Here is a 17999-nt window from a genome sequence, read left to right on the forward strand (position 1 = left end):
TGAGAAGAAAGTTACTGGCTTCTTACATCATAAAATTAGGATCGATGGGCTTAACAATAGTTAAAACTCAGCCTGCCTTTGAGAGCATGATTAATTATAATTAAATATGGCTTAGTAGAATGAGCCAGAGAAGGCAATGGCACCCCACTCCAGTACTCTTGCCTGGAAAATCCCATGGACAGAGGAGCCTGGTAGGCTGCAGCCCATAGGGTTGCAAAGAGTCGGACATGACTGAGCAACTTGTCAATATCAGTGTCTTAGTAGAATAATAATAATACTAAAGTGTACATAGTAGAATGTTTCTTTCACAATTTATGCTTTCATATGCCATTTCTTTTACTTTTCACAAAAGTATTAGGTAGGTCAACAATATAGTTTTTGGTATAACTAGGTGAGCACTTAACTAGGAACCTGAAGACCTGAGTTTGAGTTCTAACTGACACTAATTGTGGCCGTGTGACTTTGGACAATCATCTAAATTAGCTTAGCCTAAGTTTCTTCATCTGTAAAATGACATAGCTGATTAGACTAGTGGTTTTCAATCCAGAATGAACGTTATAATCATTCGGGGAGATGATGAGAAAAATAAAATGCTTGGGACCAGCCCCAGTTACATCATGTATCTTCGAGATGATTTCTGGGCATTGGTGTTTTTAAAGCCTTCTTAGATAGATCTAAAGGCAGCCAGTTTGAGAACCAGAGCCTGAATCTATGGGTCCTTTCTAGTGCTGATAGATTCTATGATTGATGCAAATTATCTGATTCAGTCAAGTAGATGTAATATTAGGCTAGCCAAAAAAGTCCATTTGGGTTTTCCAATAAGATGTTATGAACTTTTTGGCCAGCCCAATACTTTGACACTTGATTGCTTCTCTTTCAATTAGCTTCAGGCAATGACACAAATTCAATGCCTCATTTTGAGGCAACAAAATCCAAATTTAGGCCATCATATATAGAATTCTATATAAAGTAAGACATGAAAATTTCATAATTATTTCATTTTAAGACAGTAAACTTTCCTCGAAGTTATTCAAATTTACTCAGTGGAACAAAAATTAGTCTACAGCTCTTTATTTTAAATTATTATGCACAAAAGTTTTTAAAGAAGAAAATTCTCCTGATTATTGCCTTTGGTCAACAGGAATAATTTCCATTTTGTTATATTTTAGATGATTTATTTCCATTGTCAATTTAATCATAAAATACTACTGAGAATAAAAATACCCCCACACTCCTAAGAAAAGACAGATTACTCTATAGTCATAATTATAGAGAATTACCTGAACTGGCTTAAACATGTCTATACTGACCTATGACAATTTGTGTCAACGAACTTGAAAGCCAGCCGGTTGGCAGTAGACTTGCTCCAGTGAGCACAGGTTTAAGGTAGATGTCAAGCCTTTCTTGCCTCTTTAACCAGCATAACTTGAAACAAATTTCCCCTTAAATTGTGTCTGGAGTCAGGAGTTTGTTTTGCTCAATGACACTGTATCTGGACAGTGTAGCTCTCCATTAGTAAGCAAACAATATATATATTTAGTGTTCTAATTTGCAATATCCAACAGTATTGTCTTTGGCATAACCAATTTTTGAAAATATTCATCTACTTTATTGTGAGTTAGGTAGAAACTTCAGTAGTAGGTATGCCCTGAAATGCACACCTCCATAGTAGAGGGATTTATGAGAGAATTTGTTTGGAAAGTTTGGTGTGTGGATCAGACAAGTAGATTCTTACTTTTTCTCACCGTTCTTTTCATCAGAGTGTTGCTATAAAGGATGATATGGAATAAAGTAAAAGGTTCTTTTTTTAATCCTGTTAACCAAGAATCTAAACTTCATATCTAATGTAAACTTTATACATACCTTTCCTTTAGTGTGAAATATGCAAACAGCCTTTGGAAAACCTACAAGCAGGTGACAGTATTTGGATATATAGGCAGACAATACATTGTGAATCTTGCTACTCTAAAGTTGTAGGTAAGTGTTGAACTCTGTGAGAAACTATCACTAACATTAGTGAACTTTAGGTAGTGTTGAAATATTTCAAACCTGTGGGGGATTCATTTTGATATTTGGCAAAACTAATACAATTATGTAAAGTTTAAAAATAAAATAAAATTTTAAAAAATGGAAAGTATTTTATTAATTATATTAAAAATTCAGCTGCAGATACAATGGTAGCATTTCATTTATGGTATAAAATAAGTCAAAATTTATGTTTTCTTCTGGTATGAGACCAGACACAGATACGAATAAGTTTAGGTCATTTATTGTAGGAAATTTTCCATTTTTTGCAAACAAAAATATACCTTCTTTGCTCAGATCATTGTTAGAATTAGAATTAAAGTGCATTTCTGTGAATGATCTTTTATATTTGCACTGGAATATACTTTTATAATTTAATTTGGTTATTATACTAAACACCTTTTAATGTGAATTTTAAATGGAAAATTTAAAGTTAATTGTGTACTGGGGAGCTGGACAACAGCACTATGTAAAGGGAAAGTTTCCTGCTGGTGGCGAATGGAAAAGGAACATCTGTGGTTGTTACATGGGATCCAAAATATGGATTTTAATGACAAGTGTGTGATATTAATGAGGTGCTTGGAGGCTACATCTGGAAAATGCTCTGAAAAATATTCAGAAACCCACGTTCCATCAGGCTGCAGAATCGATGACAAGAACAAAGCTAATTATATTCATACTTGGCTTTTTATTTTCTCATATTCCATTTTCTCATATTCCAGCCATTCTCATATTCCTTTTTCTTCCTCATTGAGCAGCCTTATCAGGATCCAGTGTTACATCAGGGGGCCTTGATATGCATGGCGGCAGGTCTAAAACTTTCAGTCCCAGGAGTCCATGAAATGGTTTAGGAGATGTGGTTACCAAAACACTCAGATGTCTTTGTGTCTTCCTCCCTATCTGTGTGCACTTTTATAGTACATATAAGTTATCAAGACATGATGCTCAAGCATGTCGTAAATATGAATACGGGGCATCAGTGCTTCATATTCACAGTATGACCAAAAGCCTTGCCACAGTGATGAATTCAGTAGGTGGTAAAAGTACACTGTTTAGTTCACCCCACCTCCACTGATGAATAATTATTTTTAAAACTTTAGTTATAAGCTTATTTTTGTACTGAATTTGTATATATAACTTATTTTCTTTACATTTTTCAGCCAAGTGGATTCAGTAATTCTGGCACATGAAAATCAAGAGGAAAGGATTCATCGAGAAATTAAAATTTTTATTATAAGAACATGTAATCTAAAAAAGCTTTTACACCAATGACTGACTCTTTGTATAACAATTCTGCTATTGCATAAATAATATAATTGCTTATACTAAGGTCACATACATAAAGGGAACCATCTGGTATCTGGTTAGATTTAGAGATAAAAAATTTAAGTGGTCTAGTTAGCAGCATCAAAGGAAGGATGTTTCTGATGGCAGTGAGCATTGTCAGCCTTGACCAGGTCCATCTCTGCTCAGTATTAGGCTGTGTATCATGGTTTCCATTAGAGACCAGGATTCCCAGTTTCTCATCTTTGTTTCCTTAGGGATTTGGATTTACAGATGTTACTGACATCTTGACAAAACTGCCAAGGAAGCAAGATATGTACATTTCTTATATGGAAAAGAAACGTTGATAGAAATTTTGGCAGAAAGATAAAGTCTGGCAGAAAGATGTTAGTGTATAAAGGTGTATGGACCTCAGAAAATCACTTAAACTATTCAGATTTTGGTGCTATTATCTGTAACATGAGGGGAAATGGAGAAAATGATTTCTGAGGTCGCTTTCTGCTCCAAAACTCTGAGATGCTAAAGCAAGTTTTTGTTTGATCTTTAGAATCATATCTGAATCTGTGTTTGTTAAGCATGCAGAACTAGATAGGATATCTAAACAATTTAACGTTGGTGTCATCCTTTAGTTTATTACAGATATAAGTTTTATAGAACATGTTTTATAAATACAAAGACATGCATTTATTGGTAATGGGTAAAAATCGCATGGCATGTATAGTTTACATATTATAATTTGTTACGCTTTCTTTTCAAAATCTGGATTTGTAAATGATCTATGAGAAATAATGGTAATGGACCACAAAGACATGTTCTTTAGCATGCTGTACCTATTCCTACTACATAGCATTTTATATTTACAGATGGCTTGTAAAAATAAAATGAACTGTCAGTTACACAGAATCTTCTTGTGCATCATCTATAAACATTACTCAGTGACATTGATATTGTCAATTATAGTGATCATAATTTATTGTATTCTGTGCTATACTACTTAATTTTTTGTCTGCTTAAGCCATAACATCGGTTTTTAAAGAGCTTTTTCTTAAGGAATTGAAAAGTCAGTAATCTTGTGTGAAATTATTATTATTAAAATTGAGACATCGCACTTATAAACTATTTTATATGCATATAGGAACTGCTTCTCAAAGGAAAGCATATGGAGCATTGAGAGGGGGTGAGATTCTAAGGGAGTTTAAGGCAGTTATAAAAAAATGACTAACTAAGGAGACCAAAAAGATAATCATGTTATTTTCTAACTGTTGCTAAATGTGAAGAATGATTCTTCCATATAATGATTTCAAGCATCTGTTCCTGTTAGATACTGGTCTACAAAGTGTTAAACACTAAATACTTATCAAAACACAGCAATGTGTAATCATTGTCCTATGGAGAGGAAGCCAGAAAAAACAATTAATAATAATTTGATATTCATTAATTCATGCTTGATGAGAAGTGGTGGTAATTGAGCCATATGTTTTATTGTTCTCTTATTACATGCTATCAGAGTGGATCAAAAGAAATAATTTTCTTAGAGTTGAAATTCGTGGCAGGAAAGGATGAGTAGAATAGTAGCCCTCTCTTTTATAGAGAGTGTATTAACATCTCAATGCCTTTGTAGTAATTAAAAATCATTTGAATGCCATTTTTAAAGGACTCTACTGTTGAATGCTTCACTTCAAAAAAAAACCTAACAGGGGCACTCTTTCTCACTCTTCTGTAGCTATTTAATGGACCCTTTCTTCTACAATAATGTATTAAATTAAACCAAAAGCTGTTGTAAAAATAGAGTAGATAAAGAGTGAAGCGAAAAGGGCTGCTGATTTTACCAAGTCCACTTCATTATGTCTGGGATTATTTGCACCATAGGGATGACAGATTTCTAAAACAATTTTAAGATCTCATTTTTGTTTGCAGCGAATTATGTTATGATTGGCATATTTTTCCTGGACACAAGTGCCTACATCTCAGAATACCAGGCCCTGGATTCTATTACTAATTAAAAGATGTCTCTAAAAATAATTAATTGCTCTACTATGAAAGCATTCTTCTAAAAAACAAAATAAAATGTATCTAGTAATCTTGGAGATAGAATCTGTTAAAATCTTTTTTTTTTTCTTTTACTAAGGCCGAGAAATAAAAATTTATTCAAGAAGTAATCTGTGCATCCCTAATTATTTGATTGCAATCACTCCTATAATTAGATATGTGATGAGATGGTCCAGTTCTCACAACCGGGGCACTCTCTGACTTGTTTACTATGATAGAAAATCATGAGCATTTGGAACATTTTCCAACTCAGCTTGATTCAGAGCTCTACCAAAACAAGTGACTGTTTGGTCTACATTGAGGCAAACTAACAATGTTAATGTTATTTTTTTGTTGCTGTTGTAGTTGTTACTACTGAATATACTGGTTATTTGGTATAAGGTAAATAAATTATTTTTAGTATTCTACCTATTTCATAGCATTCAACAGTTCCCAGAGACACTTGTTCAGTCGCTAAGTATCGTCCGACTCTTTGCAACCCCATAGACTGCAGCACACCAGGCTTCCCTGTCCATCACCAACTCCCAGAACTTGCTCAAACTCATGTCCACTGAGTCAGTGATGCCAGCCAACCATCTTATCCCGTGTCACCCTCTTCTTCTCCTGCCCTCAAGATTTCCCAGCATCAGAGTCTTTTCTAATGAGTTGGCTCTTTGCATCAGGTGGCCAAAGTACTGGAGCTTCAGCTTCAGCATCAGTCCTTCCAATGAATATTCACGGTTTCCTTTAGAATTGATTGGCTTGATCTCCTTGCTGTCCAAGGGACTCTCAAGAGTCTTTTCCAGCACTTCAGTACTAAAGAATCCCTTCTTTGGCACTCAGCTTTCTTTATGGTCCAACTCTCACATCCACACATGACTACTGGAAAACCCACAGCTTTGACTAGACGGACCTTTGTTGGCAAAGTGCTGCCTCTGCTTTTTAATATGCTGTCTAGGTTTGTCATAGCTTTTTTCCAAGAAGCAAGCATCTTTTAATTTCATGGCTGCAGTCACCATCCTCAGTGATTTTGGAGCCCAAGAAAATAAAATCTGCCACTGTTTCCATTTTCCCCCCATCTATTTGCCATGAAATGATGGGACCAGATGGCAAGATCTTAGTGTTTTGAATGTCGAGTTTTAAGTCAGTCTTTTCACTCGTATATACCGATATTAACTTGCATTGGCCATTTGTCTCACGAGTCTATTTCCTGCTACTTAAAGTGTGAGATTTAAAACATTGAAGTGCTGTTGTACCCACCAGCCCAAACACTGCATGATCTATAAATCTACGCTTACCCCCTTCTCAGATAACTCTTTCGTTAGATACCTAAGAGCTGTGGTATGTTTTGTATGTGCTACAGAATTGCTTGTTGACTTTGTCACAACACAACTGTTGGGCACCATCCTGATTCACGTTTACTGGACCTATTTGTCCTGCCATTTGAGAAATATGGCTTCTGATATATTATTGAAGTGTTCAGATGCCTCTTGAGTTAGGTAATGGTCTCAATTTTTTTCACTGGAATAGAGGAAACTGATTATCAGCATCACTTATAAATACCACCTTGGAAAGATCTTCTACCTTCATTGCCTTTGAAACATTCTCATTCGTACATGAAAATCCAATCATTCTAGAGTCTGTAGGAAAAAGTGCATGGCTTATAATCTACTGTCATTCATTCATCTGTTCACTTTCCAATAACTTAAAAATCTTCATTTAGAATCTATGTTCCAGATCTCCATGGTAACCAAAATAGCCAAGACTCCTGTCCTCATGGAACTTAAATTCTAAAGAAAGGTTGGAGGAGCAATTTGAAAGACAAAATGTAAATAAACACAATAATTTCTGAAAGCAAATAAGACCATGAAGGAAATAAAATACAGCAACCAGGTCAAGGGGCAGTATTTAAAAGTAATGTTGTCAGATGATATTTCAAATAACAGCTGAATGATGAGAAGGAAATAGCCTGGGGAAAAGCACTCCAAGAGAAGATATTTTAGGATTGGCCAAAATCATTCTACTTTCTGGGCTAAATGTGTCCTTGTTTCTCTTAAATATGAGATCCAGATTCATAGATGCCAAGAGACAGAGAACAGTCAAAGGATTTTTTAAGCTTCCTCTATTCCTCATGTAAAACAATATTCAGATATTACATAGATAGCTTTCAGGTCTCTGCCAATGGGTGGGTTACACCAAATGGTTACTCCATCTTGGTCCTCAGGCTGAAGTTGCTCACTGGATAAAGGAGTGACTGTGTCAGTGGTGGGTCTGAACCAATGCTCACCTGAAGTGGAAACAATGGGCCAGGTATGACATTTGCTCACCTCATTTGAGGCAGCACTCAGGATCTAGTTCCTTTCTGTTTTCAAAAAAGAGACAGTAAACAGTTAAGCAGCAGCATTTCAGGTCTAGAAGAGACTTCTCACAGGAATGTTACAAGTGTTACTTGTTCTATTCCTTTGTGGCAATATGAATAATGTATCTGGTTGAAAGGAACATACAGATCTTGATGTAACTTTCTTGACAGTTACAATTTGTTAATTTTACCTCTTTTCCCAAGAGAAAAGGAAAGATCACCAGCTTCAAGGACCCTTCAGGTCCATAAAGGCAAATTGGATTGGAAGTCTCCCACAAGAAAGTGTTTAGGCCCTAAGGTAAGTGTGACCTTAGCAATTACAGAAAGATTGCCAGGAGGCTGGAATTAGTGAACATGAAACGATGCGGTTGAAGAAGCAGACAAGAGATAAACTGTGGTTGTTTCATAATATATTATTAAAAATGTACATCATCAAATGAATGGTGATATTTCATCGAATTCATTTATGCCTTTTAAATTTGTTTCATTAAGACATTGTTGAATATAATTGGTTTCATGAACAGATTAAAATTATTTTGAGACAAATATAGTTTACTGATTTTTGACAAAAGCACAAAGAGAATTCAATGGAGAAAGAACAGTTTTTTAAAATAGTACTGAGATAATTGGACACCCATGTACAGAAAAGAAAAAAACAGTACCAAGACACAGACTTTACATCTTTTACAAAAATTAGCTCAAAGTGGATCATAGACTTAAATGTAAAATGCAAAACCACAAAACTTCTCAAAGAAAACTTAGGAGAAAAACAACATGACCTTAAACTTGGTTAAGAGTTTTTTGATATAACATCAAAAGTGCAATCTATAAAATTTTAAAAAAAGAATTTAAGTTCAACTTTGTTAAAATTTAAAATGTGTGCTCCATGAAAGACACTGTTAAGATAATGAAAAAATAAGCCACAGATTGGGAGAAAATACTTGCAAAGTACATATCTGGTAAAGAACTTGTTCTGCATATCAAAGAACTCTGAAGACTAACCACTAAGGAAACAAACAAACAAAAAAAACTTTTAAAAATGGGCAAAAGATCTGAAGAGTCACCTAAGCAAAGAAGATACACAGATTGCAAATAAACATATGAATGTCACTCAGTGTCACTTTTCACTGCTGCTAAATCACTTCAGTTGTGTCCGACTCTGTGCAACCCCAAAGACGGCAGCCCACCAGGCTCCCCCATCCCTGGGATTCTCCAGGCAAGAACACTGGAGTGGGTTGCCATTTCCTTCTCCAATGCATGAAAGTGAAAAGTGAAAGTGAAGTGGCTTAGTCGTGTCGACTCTTAGTGACCCCATGGACTGCAGCCTACCAGGCTCCTCCGTCCATGGGATTTTCCAGGCAAGAGTACTAGAGTGGGGTGCCATTGCCTTCTCCAACTTTTCATTAGGGAAATGCAAATTTAAATAATGATGAGACTACTTCCTGACTATTCAAATGGCTAAAAACTAAAACCTGAGAATGCCAATTGCTGGCAAGGATGCAGAGCAGCAGGAACACGCATTCATTACTGATGGGAATACAGAATGGTACAGCTGCTTGGGAAGACAGTTGGGCAGTTTCTTACAAAGCTAAACATATTCTTTCACATAAGTCAGTAATTGTGCTCCAAGGTTTCTATCCAACTAATTTAAAAACTTATGTTCATACAAAAAGCTGCACATAAATGTTTATAGCAGTTCTATTTACAGTCATCAAAAAACTGGAAGAAACTAAGATGTCCTTCAGTAAACAAGTGTCTCAACAAAGCTGTGGTATATCTATACAATGGAATAATATTCAGCAATAAAAAGGGATGAGTTATCAAATCTTCAGAAACATGTACACTTCTTCATTGCGTGTTGCTAAGTGAAAAAACCCAGTCTGAAAAAGAAACCATATTGTATGATTCCACTTATGTAATGGGCTTCTTTGGTACCTCAGTCAGTAAAGAATCTTCCTGCAGTGCAGGAGACACGGATTTGATCCCTGGGTCGGGAAGATCCCCTGGAGAAGGAAATGGCAGCCCACTCAAATATTCTTGCCTGGAGAATCCCATGGATAGAGGAGCTTGGCGGATTACCAATGGGTCGCAAGAGTTGGATGTGACTTAGTGACTAAACCAAACCACTTATGTAACATTCTAGAAAAGGCAAAACCATAGACACAAAGCAAAAAAAAAGAGTACGTATTGAAGATCAGTGATTTCTGGGGCTTGGGGGGAGTGGGGCTGGAGAAATGGAGAGCTGAATAGGTGAAGCATGGGGAAACATTTAGTGCCATCGAACTATCCTGTATACTGTAATGGTGAACACATGACACTATGCGCTTGTCAAAACCCAAAGAACAGTTCAAAGAGTGAACTTTAACAAATGCAAATTTTAAATCTTATTTAAATCTTATTTAGGTTTTCGGGAGCAAGGGATCCCAGGATGGAATGCGGAATGCTGCAAAAGAATCCAGTAGTATCGGAAATGTGTGAGACAGTCTCAGTAAAGGTGTGGAGAGGAAAATGTGCTGACCTTAGTAACTTTGGAAAGGAGTGGAGTGTGTAAGACTAGAGACACAAGTAACAGTGCAAGAACATTATACTCTAGTGGATCAAATTGTTTTTCATGGAGTCAAGTTAACAATTTGGAAACCAGTATGTATATATATATATATATATATATATATATATATATATATACTGGAATTGATAATTTAGTAAAGAGACAATAGTTGGTGGGAGCCAGATTTCTTACCTTTGGAGTTGGAGATTACAGATAAGGAGGGGAGGAAACAGGAAGGATCCTTGTGGTAATGAATGAGTTAAAGACATCAATATAATTTCATGTTTAGCTTAATATAGACACAGGTGATTATATATAGAAATATCTATAGGTATACACATTTATTAATACTTGGGTTAGTATACAAACATTTATTTTCTTGCTCTGTCAGCTGACAGAGCTTAGAAGCAATAAATCCAGATCTTGATTTTTAATACCATTCCCCAATAAAAGGGACAAAGGCTCCTTGGAGAAATGATTGGTTTAGGGCTGGGGCAGGATGTAGAGAAGATGCACCCAGAGCATCTTGTAGTGTCAGGAAGTAAGGAAATGCTCAAACATACACGTGCACATACATACAGGTACACATGAATTGTATGGATATGTCCAAGGGACACAGGAGTTGACTGAAAGAGCTCCCAATGGCCAAAGCTGACATTTGAGCAACTGAATAAATAATGTAGTATTGAATTATAACCCAAAGTATAAAATAAAGACTTGTGAGTCAGTGCTGGTATAAATAGATGATTGAATAAGTGAATAATGGAGGAGACACAAATCTCCTATTTACAATTCCAAATAATTGATGGAGCTACTCCATCCTCAAGGAGGTAGAGCATAACCCTTCACTTTCTGTATGTGGGCTGCACAGTACATACCTTCCAGAGCACAGAATGGGACAGGAAAAAAAGAAATTTACAGAGGAGGGATCTGACAAACACTACTTCAGACAGGTATCAAAATTAACATCAACAATCATTGATCATATTACTAGCATGCACTCTAGGATAGGATATGATAAAAATGGCACAGCCTCTCTGAAGCCTTCTTTCCCCCAACATATAGTGTGTGTGTGTGTGTGTGTGTGTGTGTGTGTGTGTGTGTGTGTGTGTGTTCAGCTGCTCAGTCTATAGACTCTTTGAAAGGGCATGAACCATAGCCCACCAGTCTCCCCGGTCCACAGGATTTTCCCAGTAAGAATCCTGCAATGGGCTGCCATTTCTTTTTCCGGGTGTGTGTGTGGGGAGGGGTCTTCCCAACCCAGAGATCAAACCTACTTCTCCAGAGTGTCTCCTACCTTGCAGGCAGATTCTTTACCACTGAGCCACCAAGGAAAATACACATCTTTATTGAATGGTCCGTACTCCTCGGAACTGTCAAAGACATCAAAAATTTAAAAGTCTGAGACACCTTTGCAGCCAGAAAAGAGAGCCTGAGGAGCCATGACAACTGAATGTAATGTGGTTCCTGGATGAGACCCTGAAACAAGAAAGAACCTTTTATTCCCAAAGAATTCAGGATAAAATAGAGGCTTTAGTGTTTCTTTTTTATTTTTTTTAATTTTAAACAAAGACAGACTGCCACATGTAGACTCATTAGGATGTGTCTGGAGTCCTGGAAGCTTGGCTACCCTTCGTTTTTCTACAACTGGACCTTGAGAGCTTGTGTGCAGGTTCTAGCAGGGGAGCACAGCGTTTCGTATACCCTCAACCCAAGAATGGTCCTCCTCCATCTGGGAGGGTGGACCAAGTGTGCAGCTTTGAGAGGGACACACAGGGAGTGATGAGACAGGGAGGTCACCTACCTAGTCAGACAGATCCACCACATCATCCCTGGTGGTCAATATGGTGACAGGTGTTGCAGCCAGATCACCCTCACATCGAAGACTTTAGTTCATAATTGACTCATGAATTGTGACAAAGCAACCACACTAATGAAGGGTATTCATAATAGATGAGCCTCTGTGTGAGATGTATGGGAACTCTGTGTCACCTTCACTGTACGTGCTAGTGCCTAGTTGCTCAGTTATGTCTGACTCTTGGACATATAGTCCACCACGTCTTCTGCCCATGGCATTTTTCAGGCAAGAATACTGGCGTGGGCTGCCATTTTCTTCCTCCATAATGTTTTCAGTAAGTCTAAAACTACTCTAATATATATATATATATATATATATACATATATATATATATATTTTAATAAATTAAATTGAGTAATTATTATTAAAACCCTCCTCTAGCTCACTGATGCTCGGCATGTGAAAAAAAATGATAGATATGGTGTTAGAATACAGACTGAGCTTCATAACAATGAAAATCCAGGAAGATAAGGGCTCCAAACATAAAGAAATTTCTTCCTCTTCCACATGGCAGCCCTGAGTTGGGCTCTAGGCTCTGTGGGTAGAGCATCTCTGGTCTAACCTGGGGATGCTGACTGCTCCTATCCTGTTATTCAGCCGTGTCCTAGGGGGCTGCTTTTACCCCAAGATCTGAGCAGAATCACCAGTGTTACTTCTGCTTTCTAGCTCCATGGAAGGGAGAGTGGAGGCAGTCACTTTCTTTTTCTTTAACGTTTTTTTTTTTTTAATTGCTGTAAAAGTCAGATATATGAAACATGCTATTTTAGCCAGATTTAACTGTACAGTTCAGTGGCACTAAGTACATTCACATTGTTGTATAACTCACCATCATCCATCTCCTAGATTTTTCACCATCCTAAACTGAAACCCTGTCCCCATTTAACGCTAAGTCCCTATACCTCCTCACCAACCCCTCTACCCCTGGCCCCTGGAAAAACTTGCACACAACACTCCTACTTGCATCCCTTTTGAAATCACTTGGGACGCATGGTTAGGTGGATTGCACAGCAGGACGAACTGTGATCTCTAGTCCAGATTACATTTGAGGATTTCTATTACTAAAGGAAGAAGGCTGAATAAAACTAGCATCTATGACAAATCTGTCCTTCTGGCTACCTGCTCAAATACCCAAGAGCACCTTTCTTTTTAAAAAAAAATTTTTCTTTATATATTTATTTGGCTGTACCGGGTCTTCCTTGCTGTGTGGCTTTTCTCTAATAGTAGAGAGAGGGGGCGACTCTCTAGTTGCAATGTGCAGGCTTCCCATTGCAGTGGCTTCTTCTGCTGCAGAGCATGGGCTGTAGGTCATGTGGGCTTCAGTCGTTGCAGCTGCCGGCTCTAGAGCACAGGCTCGATAGTTGTGGCATGTGGGCTCAGCTGCACTGTGGCATGTGGGATCTTTCTTGATCAGGGATGGAACCCATGTCTTCTGCACTGGCAGGCCCCCAAGTGCCCCTTTCTTCTCCCACACAGAACACACCCCTCAAGAGGGTGCATCCTGAAATCCCATTCCATCACTCATCCAGCTCAGAGGCCAGGAATTCTGCTTGACTCCCAGTGCCCTCTGGCAGGTCCTGATACGACTCCCTCCAGTGCAGAGACCTATAAATGGAAAGGGGCATTATCTATCCCTCAACCAGCCCATGCACCACTGTGCAGTACAAACAAGGCAATCAATTAGAACTCTCATTCAGAAAAGGGAAGAATGGCACCAGTCAGTGACCTATGGCAGCAAACATGCTTGCTGGGCAGCCATTGTGAAAAGTCCCCTGTGGTATTACGGTTCTTGGTTTGATCTGGTCTGTTCTCTGGGAGGCATTGTCTTGTCCACTGTCCACCATGGTCACATCTGAAGTGAGCATTGGAGGTTCGGATCTGGGGACCCAAGATTGCTTCAGGGTTGGAGGGGGAACGGCAAACTGTCATAGACTTCTATAAGCTTGGCTTCCATTATATTTTTTAGCAGAACAACTTGCTCAAAAACTTAATAGGCTTCTATTTGTTTCTAGTTAGTTCCATGTGAAATTAACATTAGCAAAGGCCTTGGGAGGTCATAGTTCTTTCATCTGCTGCTTCTGCTCTTTTATTTACTGGCCTCTGTGCTTAGTTCATCCCTCTCCTTCAACTAAATGACCTTTGCAGTTGATTCCCATTGTCTGAGGGAGAGTGTTGAATGGAAGGCCTGGTCCAGTCTCTGAGAAACATTGCTGTTTCCTGCTCTTTGTCATAAAGTTGCAGTTCGCTTTTCTAGCTTGACTGAGCGCTCATTCACTGGGCTTCCCAGGTGATGCTAGTGGTAAAAAAAGAAAAATCCACCTGCCAATGCAGGACAAGAGAGATGGGTTCCCTCCCTGGGTCAGGAAGATCCCTTGGAGAAGAGAATGGCAACCCACTTCAGTATTCTTGCCTGGAAAACCCCGTGGCCTGAGGAGCTTGGCAGGCTGCAGTCTGTGGGGTGGCAAAGAATTGGACACAACTGAGCACCTGAACACACACACACTGAACTCTCAATCAACTTAGACTGCAGCTCTCAGTGAGAGCAGAACTGCAATGCTTAAGTATTTAAGCTTGCAAACTGGCTAATGGACACCTTGCTTCATCTTTCTTATGATATCTTGTTAAATGCAGTAAGGAGCAGCAAACATGTACTGACTCTCTGAGCTTTTTTTCAATCTCTTCAGCTAGAATTATGGGCTCCATAGCTAAAGTAAGCAAGTGTTGTTTAGTCATGTCCAACTCTTTGGGACCCCATGGACTCTATCCCACCAGGCTCCTCTGTCCATGGAATTCTCCAGACAAGAATACTGGAGTGGGTTGCCATTCTCTTCTCCAGGAGATCTTCCCAACCTAGGGATCAAACCCAGGTCTCCCACATTGCAGGCAGATTTTTTACCATTTGAGCCACCAGGAAAACCCATATTTCAGTATACATCAGTATAATGTTCTCCAAGTTCATCCATCTTGTTGAGAATGGCAGGACTTCCCTGGTGGCTCAGATGGTAAAGTAAGCAAGAACTTGGCCAAATGTTTTTCCATGGCATAACAAAGGTCATCAAATTTCCAGCCTGCAACACTTCCTTGCTTCTTATTGCACAAACAACTGGCCCATACCACTTGTTTCAGGCTTTTATTTGATAGCAGCCTATCTCCAGCACCAGTTTCTAACTAAGTCAGGGCACAACCAAGTGGCTATAACAAAGAATCTCTAAAATACAGTGATTCAAACAGGGTGGATTTTTTTTTCTTTTTCTCATAAGAAAACAGGAGACTCTGTCCACAAAATTGTCTAAAGTGTATTGTTTTGCCATCCCTAGAATCTCATGATCAAAGCTAGCTCTTGTGACTGTGCCCCTGCCTGAAACAAGAGAAAAAGAAAGGATGTGATAAAGAATATGCTCGTGCTCCTGTGACTCACATGCAGTTGGCCACACTTAACAGCAGAGTCCCTTGGAAAGCAAGGAGATCAAACCAGTCAATCTTAAAGGAAATCAACCCTGAATACTCTTTGGAAGGACTGATGCTGAAGCTGAAGCTCCAATACTTCGGCCCCCCTGATTCAAAGAGCTGACTCGTTGGAAAACACCCTGTTGATGGGAAACATTGAAGGCAGCAGGAGAAGAGGGCAACAGAGGATGAGATGGTTGGATGGTATCACCAATGCAATGGATATGAATTGGGCAAACTCTGGGAGATGGTGAGGAACAGGGAAGCCTGGCGTTCTGCAGTCCATGGGGCCGAGAAGAACAACAAAAACAACAGCAGGAAGGTCATGACATGTCTCCTAGCCAAGCAATAGGTGTCAAGGTTTCTGGCACTAAAGGAAGATAGAGAAATGCATTGGGAGAGCAGGTTGTAGTCTTGGCACAGAGCTCAGTGAGCTTGGACTCCTGATTCATTCCTCCGGAGAGCTTATCGCTGGATGATGGTAACCCAGGGTCTCCTATAAATAAAGCATGCTTCGGCATACAAAGACATTGTGATTTATGCCTCCCAACCCTATCACTGTTAATAATGCCTTTTTTTTTTTTTAAAGAATTTTTGATGTGGACCATGTTTGAAGTCTTTGTTGAATTTGTTACAAGATTGCTTCTGTTTTATGCTTTGGTTTTTCGGCCATGAGGCTCGTGGGACCTTAGCTCTGGGATGGACCATTGATCGAACCAGCACCCACTGCATTGGAAGCATGTCGCCTTAACCACTGGACTACCAGGGAAGTTCCAATAATGCCTTTCCTTGATGAACAAAGAATTTTACATCTGTGTGGCCATTTAAGTATGATTCTGACCCAGTATGCTCATTAACAGGATCCAGAAATGAAGAGGACTGGGGACTTCTGTCCCTGAACAGCTCCACGCTAGAGCTAGTCTGTCAGGGGCAAAGCTAGGATGGGAACCCAACATGCTAAAGTCTCTTTCACTAAATGTGGGGTTTTAAAATGAATGCAGTAATCTAAAAATGATCTCACCAGAATAGAATACAGTGACAGACTAAGCTTCACATGCCATTCTCTTATTTAGATAATTCAGTATTTTATTAACTTTTGGCATTACAATGACACACTGCTAACTCCTACTTAACTTGTGGTTTTTACAATTCTGGATCAATTTATGCCATACATTTGCAAAACAAGTTCTGTCCTAGCTTGCATTTGTATAGATTTCCTCTTTCATAAGTTATTTTTTTTTTTTTTTTGTGCTGTGCACGTGTGTCACTATTGAACTAGAGAAAGAGTCCTTTTGGATCTCATTTAACATGAGATGCTTGAAAGAGTCAAACTCTGGCACCAAACAACAATTTTACTAAAGTTGATATGTGTTTTACTTGTTATATGCCCCTGAATTTACTATATTTATCACTACTCTAAAAAAAGTAAAATTAAGATAAATCCATATTATTTTCTATATCTTACTATTTTGTGTATATATTCTAATATTTCTTCCGGAAGCATAGCTTGCTGTTGTTGTTTTAGTTGCTAAGTCATGTCAGACTCTTTTGTGACCCCATGGACTGCAGCCTTCAGGCTCCTCTGTCCTTGGGATTTCCTAGGCAAAAATACTGCAGTGGGTTGACATTACCTTCACCAGGGATCTTCCTGACACAGGGATTGAACCCGTGTCTCCTGCATTGGCAGGCAGATTCTTTACCACTGAGACACCCAGGAAGTGCAGGATATATAACATACTGGTCTATAGTTTTTGGTTCCTTTCTAAAATGCAGTTCCCTTTTTCACTTTTAGGATTTTCCTTACATTCTTTCACTTTACATTTTGTGTAGAAATAGATTTCACCATGCGCTTCTGTAAAGTTTGTGAGTCCCCAAAACTTCTGACATGAACTGCAAGTTCAGGAGGTCTCTAAGACCACTGTCCAGCTCAATTATTCATTAGAAGAACTCCTAGAAGCTGTCATATTCCTGGCTATGATTTATTATAGTGAAAGGATACAGATTAGTATCAGCCAAGGGAAGAAGCACTCAGGGCAGGATCTAGGAAATGCCAGGCACAGGTCTTCAGGTGTCTTCTCCAGGTGGATTTGTGTGTCCCATGCCTGTTTCTCCAAGCAATTATGTATGCCAATACACACCAAGTTGTGACAACCAGAGAAGGTCATCTCAACTTTGGTGCTGAGATGTTTTTACTGGGGTTCAGTCAGGTAGACTTGGTTGATGGCTCACATCATTGACCTTAGTCCACAGCACCCCACCTCCACTCCAGATAGGGCTCGTACTATGTGGCCCAAAGCCTTCACGGCAAATCTCAGAGTTAGAATAGAACATCTGGAGTGGCTCAGGGTCCCCCGGCAAATAGAGACACACATAGAAGGCAGGGGATTCCAGGGATCTCCCAGGAGTCAAAGGCAACTGCTCTCTGGGCAATGCTAATCCTTTACTACACATCT

The 17999-nt window shown here is 38.8% G+C and overlaps 1 protein-coding gene across 12 annotated transcripts in view; it reads left to right on the plus strand.

Moving 5' to 3' along the window:
* Positions 1-4212, plus strand: part of SCEL (sciellin) — a 140464-nt gene extending 136252 nt beyond the window's left edge. For all 12 annotated transcript variants that reach the window (XM_070800358.1, XM_070800363.1, XM_070800364.1 and 9 more), the window contains 2 exons: positions 1875-1977; positions 3186-4212. In XM_070800358.1, the coding sequence (XP_070656459.1) occupies positions 1875-1977; positions 3186-3202 (120 nt within the window). In that variant the 3' untranslated portion in view covers positions 3203-4212. The remainder of the gene's footprint in view (positions 1-1874; positions 1978-3185) is intronic.
* Positions 4213-17999: the final 13787 nt, after the last annotated feature.

The sequence above is a fragment of the Bos indicus genome, chromosome 12 (assembly GCF_029378745.1).
Source record: "Bos indicus isolate NIAB-ARS_2022 breed Sahiwal x Tharparkar chromosome 12, NIAB-ARS_B.indTharparkar_mat_pri_1.0, whole genome shotgun sequence".
In the NCBI taxonomy this organism is placed as follows: domain Eukaryota; kingdom Metazoa; phylum Chordata; class Mammalia; order Artiodactyla; family Bovidae; genus Bos; species Bos indicus.